Below are 8,207 nucleotides of genomic sequence, written 5' to 3'. Positions count from 1 at the left end.
TTGTCTGCTCGTTTCATAGAGAAAGAGGTGTTTGATGCAATATCACAAATGAAACAAAGTAAAGCCCCTGGATCGGATGGGTTCGTGGCGGAATTTTATAAGTGGTGTTGGCATATAATCAAGGGAGATCTTATGCCTTTGTTCCAGGACTTGTTAGATTATAAATTACAGTTATTCCACTTAAATTTTGGAACAATAACATTGTTCCCAAATAAGGTGGAGGCAATCCGTATTGAGCAATTTAGACCGATATGTCTTCTCAGTGTAAGCTTCAAGATCTTTACCAAGGTTGGCCCGAATAGGTTAATCTAGATAGCTCATTTGGTAGTTCAACAAACCCAAACCGCGTTCATGCCATGATGACACATCCTCGAAGAGGTTGTCATCTTACATGAAACTCTCCATGAAATGGACACAAAGAAACTAAATGGTCTTATATTCAAAGTTGACTTTGAGAAAACGTATGATAAGGTCAAATGGCCCTTCCTCCAGCAAGCCTTTCGTATGAAAGGGTTCAGTGAGTCATGGATATCTCAGGTGGATGCATTCACACAAAAAAGGTAGTGTTGGGATAAAAGTAAATGATGACACTGGGCATTATTTTCAGACTCACAGGGGGCTAAGACAGGGGGACTCCATGTCTCCCATGTTGTTAAACATAGTAGTCCTTATCGGTCAGCCTAAAGAGAATGGCCAAGTAGGACGACTAGTTCCCCAGGAGCAGGGGGTATACATACTAAAATACAATGATGACACCATTATTTTCATGGAGCACGACCTCGCGGAGGCCAGGAATATGAAGCTTGTGCTTTGCCTATTTGAGCAATTTTTTGGACTAAAAATAAATTTTAACAAAATTGAATTGTTCTGTTTCAGGAGAGCGAAAGAGGTACATGATGAGTACAGAAAATTATTTGGATGTGAAATGGGTTCCGTACAATTTAGTTACTTAGGGATCCGAGTCCACCATAGGCATTTAATGAACAAGGAATGGAAATGTATAGAAGATAGATTTGAAAAAAGACTAAGCTGCTGGAAGGGCAAGCTAATGTCATACGGAGGTCGGCTGGTTCTGATAAATTCAGTTTTGACGAGCTTGCCAATGTTCCTTCTATCCTTCTTTGAAGTGCCCTTAGGGGTGCGAAAGAGATTAGACTTCTATAGATCCTGCTTCGTTTGGCAAAGTGATGAGACTAAGAAGAAATATCTATTGGCCCAATGGGATATCATCTGCAGACCCAAGGACCAAGGTGGGTTAGGGGTTGAGAACTTAGAGGTAAAGAACAGATGCTTGCTTAGCAAATGGCTTTACAGGTTATCATAGAAGACTGAGGGTATGTGCGTACAAATTTTGCGGAATAAGTACTGACGCACTAAAACTTTGGCCTAGGTTACAGCTAGACCTATAGACTCACCTTTTTCGGAAGGGTTAATGAGGACAAAAGTCACCTTCCAATGGGTGAGGTTCATCGTAGGTAAAGGTACGACCACTAAATTCTGGGAGGATACGTGGCTGGGGAAGATGCCTCTAGCCCTATAGTATCCATCACTATATAATATTGTGCAACAAAAGGATGACTTTGTTGCCACGGTATTAAATTCGGTACTGCTTAATATCCAATTTAGGCGATCCCTAGTAGGGGATCGGTGGAACGTGTGGTTACACCTTGTCCGCAGGTTGATGGAAGTTCAACTATCGGACCACAAAGAAACGTCTCGCTGGAAGTTTGCTGCGAACGGGATCTTTTCGGTGAAATCTATGTATCTGGACTTAATTGATTCAGGGTCATTGTCTAGGTCTTTACACATATGGAAAATTAAAGTTCAGCTTCGAATTAAGATTTTCATGTGGTTCATTCACAAAGGAGTCATTTGACAAAAGATAATTTGCTTAAAAGAAGTTGGATCGGTAGCTCCAGATGTTGTTTTCGTGAGCACTATGAAACAATTAAACACCTATTTCTCGAGTGTCCACTTGCAAAATTATTATGGCACTCAATTCATATAGCTTTTAACGTACATCCCCGAATGAGCATAAACACGTTATTTGGGACATGGCTCAATGAAGTGGACTTACATATGGCGAAACATATTCGGATAGGGATATGTGCACTACTTTGGGCGATATGGAATACAAGAAATGATGTGATTTTTAATGGGAGAAACTTCACGATTTTTTTGCAGGTAATCTACAGACCTACAACGTGGATCTGTATGTGGTCATTACTCAGTCATGTGGGCTGCAGTGAGCTTTTGGTTATTGCGTGCAACCGTTGGGAGACGGTAGCACATGCTATCTTCAGCCGATTTGGATATCGTGTTGATAATAGACTAAGTGTATAGGCATCGTAGTCTGATCTGTATTGCCGGATGTGGCATTTTTCATTTGTTTTATTGCGATTGGCACTTTGATTATGAGATCCTAGTGACCAAAAGACTTTGTTATTTTATTGTTAATAAGATGGATGCATGCATCGATTGATGCAGAGACCGGGGGTTTTGCCTCCTTTTCCAAAAAAATACACTAATTAACACAAGTAACATACAATCATCACAAGGATGAAAAGCAACGCATTGCGTTTGTCATTCAGGTGGATTAACCTAATAATGCTTTAATTTTCCAACCAACCCTTGCTTATTTTTTCATTTGGCTAACACAGTCTTTTTTTTGCTTTTGGTACCATTTTCTGATAGCAGGTTACAAAATACAATGAGTAGTGTAAGAACCGCCAAGCATAGACGGACACACTTACTTATTGTAAAGAAATGAACACAAAACAAATCACACATACAACAAAACATGAAGAAGTGACCGGTCATATTTCCAACCATTTGGTTTGATCACTGATATGCAGTGTACCTTGTCGGCACCAACATCAGTGGCGTCTTCTTTCGAATGGTCAGAGCCCCTTCCTCCTCCATGCTTAGATCCTCAATATTCATTCCAGGTGGAAGCTCCCAGTTGAAGCAGTAAAGCATGTTGGCCAGGATGAATTCTACGTTGGCCACACCCATGTCCATTCCTGGGCAGATGCGCCGTCCCGAGCCAAAGGGCAAAAGCTCGAAATGTGCTCCATTGAAGTCTATATCCATGACCTCAAAACGTTCAGGGTAAAACTCCTCCGGGTCCTTCCAAACATTGGGATCCCTAGCAATAGCCCATGCATTTACAATAACCCTTGTCTTGGCTGGGATGTCGTATCCTGCAATCTGAATCTTCCGTAAGGTCTCCCTTGGTACCAGCAAAGCCGCCGGGATACGCAGCCGTAGGGTCTCCTTGACAACCATTCTTAAGTAGCATAGGTTGGACATGTCTTCGTTTTGCACCCTCTCTTTCTTCCCTACTGCAGTTCTGATTTCTTCTTGTACCTTCTTGAGCACCCTTGGGTGCCGAATTAGCTCTGCCATTGCCCAGTTTATTGTTATTGCACTAGTATCATTGCCAGCGACGAAAGTGTCCTGCAACATATGTATTCACGTGAGAAAAATATATTTGAGTACTAGTTGCACAAGAAGATGAACCAAATATTAATTCTTTTCTTTCCGAAAAGGAGTTGCATGATGCATCTTCCACAACGAATGCGATAATTATTATTACCATGAGGATAGCCTTTACATGATCCTTAGTGATCTTATTTTGCTTTTTCCATAAGTCGATAAGTTCTTCCAGAAGTGCTGATCCGCAATTGTCATCAAGTTTTTTTCTAGTGGGGTCTTCATTCACGTAATGCTCGATGACTTGTTCGAAGAATCCATCGAGCTTCTTAAAGATCCTGTGTCGGCGGGCCTTGATGCCTGTAACATGGTCAAAGAGGCTGCCAGTGGCGTTGGCAAAGAAGTCCTCGGCAGAGAAGCTGCTCAGCATGTCCACGGCCTCGTTCATCACAGGGACCAATTGCCCCTTGAATTTCTCTGCAGCGCGGTTTCCCCCAAAAACAAAAGAGCCAAAGATCCCATCCAACGTAGCAGAGATGTAGTCAGGAACCGGCACTGGTTTTGTCCCGATACTGGTGAGGTTATTCACCAGCTTTTCTACCTAATCATTGACATGTAGAAATTAATAGGATTACCACAGTCGTTTCCTGTTAATTCTCAATATTTTCTTATCCATGGACTAATAATTTATGTTTAGTTATGGACTACACACTCTCTCTCTACATGGCAAAAACTAACTCTATGTATAGTACTATGGCTAATATTAATTCTGAAGAAAGCAACCGTACTTAAGTGTCAGATGTGAATTATGCAGCTAGGTTGAACATGAGATTAGTTTGTTTTCTGCATTTAGTTGTCTTAGTTTGAAACTATCTACCAAGGATGCATGTCTCACACATGAACTGTGCCAAATGGTCTCAAGGTGTATGCTTCAAAAGGAAAAATGAATTCATCGCCCAACTATTAGATAATTTTACTTAGGGAGATGATACATATGTGACTAACATGTGTCCCCTAGAAAACTATAACAGTGTCACATCTCCATATATTTTTCTTTTATTTTGTATTAATAAATGATTATGACAAAAGTTATAAACCATCAGCGGTTTGATTAGACTTTACGATCAAAATGTTGGAAGACTATAATTTAACTAACATATGTTTATAGTTGTCCTAAAAATGGATATATCCTTGAAAATTATACGTTGGCAGTAGAGAAAAAATATCTACTTCTGATAATTATGCCTAAGCTAATCTCGCTCATAAATCCCCATAACTTTCCTGAGAGAAAAACAAGTTATCTTCAAAATTAATCCAAAACGTATCAGAGAAGATAGATAACTATATCGTTAACGAGTATATATTTATATTTGTTGCGGACGGAAACAGCCTCTAAAATTCTGCAGTACATGAAAATATATAATCATGGTCTTCATTTAAATTAATCACAAATGATAAATCTTAATAATTTCCCTGCAAGAAAACCTTGATAGCCATATACTATAAAGTATCAGAGACATTAAATCACTATAGACACACCTGCAAAAATCAAAACTCCTAATCATCACGAATGCATGCCTCAGGCTCGAAGCAAATCTGTATCTGTCCTATTCAATTTCTCTGTATTATCTAGAGTATTCATTTCTATGTTTCCCATTTTATATTTGTACTTGTATTTTTATCTCTAGAATATGAACAAGCAGAAGTCAATGAGATATATTTCCAGTCTAGATTTTCTTGGACATACTTTCATACAAGTAGTATCATATTTATGTGATTCTTCAAGTACATATGTAAACAAACATCTACTATCAATGAGCATATGTTTCTTAGTAGACTAAGAACTGGTATTGCTAAGTTTTTTCACATTTAGTCTTTATCTAATAACTAATTGAGTACATATGCACAAATCTGGGAGAATCATATTTGTAGACATAATGCTGCACAAAAGTATGCACTGTAAATAAATAAAAGCATATGGTCCATGTAAATAAGTCACAAACACTCGTAGATTTAGTGGACCCTTTTGATACCACATACGAACAATCGGATTGCTCACCATCTGAGTTATGTGTACTGAGTTAATATCATGTACTATGAATATGCTAACTTAGTACAAAAAATCTAGTAGCAGACACATCATCACAATTTTAAAGGCACAAACTGATTTAACTTCAATTATAATTGGTCCATCAATTAGTTTCAATCCAAACTTCTAGTGTGCATTATAAATATACCAAAATGCGAAGTTATCCTCAGCCAAAAAAGCTTCTTATTAGCTGCTGTCCGTCTCGTCCAGGACAGTTTTTATTGTAATAAACTCCAGAAGGTATTTGTATAATTTTCAGTTTTCTAATATTATGATATATAGATTTTCAATGCGTAGGACTGGAAGGCTTAACTTTAAATCATAAAAACTTTTTGTAGAACTTGTTTTTTAGATGAGCACTGGTGTCTTTTAATTCAGCATGGTTCGGATGGTGGATATAAAAACACAGTATTTATAATCTCATAATATTCGTGTCTGTGTCACTCTTTCTTTCTTAGTCACTCAAAAATTTCTTAGTGTCCATATAGTAATTCTTGGTGCACATATGTGTGCGAGTAACCCAGCTTACTGTACTTGTTTTTCTCTTACACTTCCGATAAATTTAATATCGTGCATAAGTTCACATGGAAAATACAAGATCGATCTACATAGTTTCAATTTGGAAGTTTCTATGTGCGCGCTCCCACATGGGCGATAAGTTGATGACTAATATAAGATTTTCATACAATTTCACTCATTCACAAAACTAATCACGTACGTACCTGGGCATCGCGAGCGTAGCAAGCGGCCTGCACGCGACGCTTGCTGAGAAGCTCGAGGATGAAAAGCTTGCGCATCTCCTGGACATAGTCGCTGTAGGGGGAGAAGATGACGTCCTTGTAGCCATACGACAGCAACCGTGGCCCTGCCGAGGGGGACCGTCCGGAGCAGTCGACGTTGTGGGTCTTGAGAGCCTCGCGTGCGGCCTCCGGCGAGGACAGCACCACCGTCCGCACCATGCCCAGCCGCAGCATCATCACCGGCCCGTGCCGCTTTGAGAGCGCCAACAGGCTCCGGTGGGCCAGCGGGCCGATCTGGTGCAGGTTGCCGAGGATGGGCAGCTGCCAGGGCCCTGGTGGCAGCCTAATGCTACCGGACCTGTTCCGGCTCCTGTGTAGGAGGAAGAGCAGGGAAACGAGTGGGAGGATTACTAGCAGAAGCTGCCATTGTTGGGGTTGGAGCTCTAGAAGCTGAGAAGCCAGCATTGTTCTAATCTTGCGTGATGTGTCGCTTTGGCTGAGGTCTCGGGTGGTTTAAATAGAAGGTTCCTAAGCCCATTCTTAGTTGGCGCTTTAAAGGACCTTTGTATCAGTTGGTCAAGTCATTTTAACCCCAATCATTGAAAGAAAAGAAAAAACATTGGTTGGCGAAGTAGAAGATGGCTTAAGACACCCATTAATGGAACCTGCCACAGTTCTGTTAAACAAAGAAGCAAAAAAAGACAGTAGCTAGCAAAGTAGTTAGAGGGGAGCGTAGTACTAATAAAATGTTTAAGGACTTGTCACTTGTGCCGTCTTGATGTGATGATGCCCACATGCACAAGAAAACAAACAAACTAGTGTCGACTGAAACTGGCATTTTTAATTTGCACAATGCTTAAACCGAAGGTGCACATCTCAAAGAGGAAAAAAAAATTGAATGTAACAAATTCTTGCAAAGATGTTCAATGCGTAAAAGTTAACTTTGTAGGTACTATAATATTTTCCTCAAGAACACATATTTATTCAGAAAATTAGTTTTGAACTTCAGTTGAACCCTTTTGCATATAAAGAACTCAAATATTTGTGTATATGTTTTTTTAAAGGGAGGTATATTGCGAAGATATCAATTACACACGGACTCTGCACCAACAAGATGTTACAAAAACAACTAGGATTCACACAGCCAAAGAAGAAATAAAAAGAAAGGAAAAAGGAAATGACCCGCCAAAGCGATCGCCTCCTCAACAGCAGCATAGATACCACCACTTAATACAACACACGAAAAATAAAGAATGTCATCAAAAGCAACACCTCCAAGAAGAAAACAGTGCACAAGCACCGTCGTTGCTCGATGCAAGATCTTATGTTTTCATCCTGAAGAAAGTCTGCACACTCAAAACAATTTCTTCAACAAGGCAATCGCGGGGCATAACCAATGACCAATGAAGGCCAAACCTTAGGTTTTCACCCAGTAAGCCACAACTCGGCACCCGATCCAGATATTCTGAGCAAGATCTCCTGGGGCCATTTCGGAACTTGTCAATGGCTAGAATCTAGTAGGACCTATATATCATGCAGGACGTTGTCGTGATGCGAGAGAAGCATGATGATCGCCACCTTAATAATCATGAAAGCAGGCTCGCACGCCGCCCCGAATCAGCCTGCCACCGCCAGGCCGGGTGCTTGCACCACCATGGTGCCTAGTAGCCAGCGCCGCCAGGCACCACCGCGCCAGCATCTAGGCACGTCCCAGAGTTGTCGATCCGTCCAAGCCCAACTAGGCCGCGTGAGATAGGCTCTCACGTCCATGGCCACACGGGCGCCCTGTCGTGGAGCAGCCATGCATCCATTGCCAATGTCGTCTCGCACTCGCCTTGAAAACCCACTGCTCCATGTAGCCGGATCACCACCAGATCACGATCTACCATCTCCATAGAATTATAGCACCTCCACGCGCGGGAAGAGGCCCCTGTCTCGCCCCA

At 41.0% G+C, this 8,207-nt stretch overlaps 1 protein-coding gene across 1 annotated transcript; it reads right to left on the bottom strand.

Annotated features, from left to right (window-relative positions):
• Positions 1-2,841: 2,841 nt before the first annotated feature.
• On the bottom strand, positions 2,842-6,729 carry LOC119357388 (4-hydroxyphenylacetaldehyde oxime monooxygenase-like). Its single transcript, XM_037624366.1, has 3 exons — positions 6,247-6,729; positions 3,599-4,036; positions 2,842-3,459 (listed from the first exon to the last, which is right to left on the bottom strand). The coding sequence occupies exons 1-3, from the start codon at positions 6,727-6,729 to the stop codon at positions 2,842-2,844; spliced, it is 1,539 nt and encodes a 512-aa protein (XP_037480263.1).
• Between the last annotated feature and the right edge of the window lie 1,478 nt (positions 6,730-8,207).

The sequence above is a fragment of the Triticum dicoccoides genome, chromosome 2A (assembly GCF_002162155.2).
Source record: "Triticum dicoccoides isolate Atlit2015 ecotype Zavitan chromosome 2A, WEW_v2.0, whole genome shotgun sequence".
Taxonomy (NCBI): Eukaryota; Viridiplantae; Streptophyta; class Magnoliopsida; order Poales; family Poaceae; genus Triticum; species Triticum dicoccoides.
Note: the sequence above shows the minus strand (reverse complement) of the source record. Positions and strands in the feature narration are given on the sequence as shown.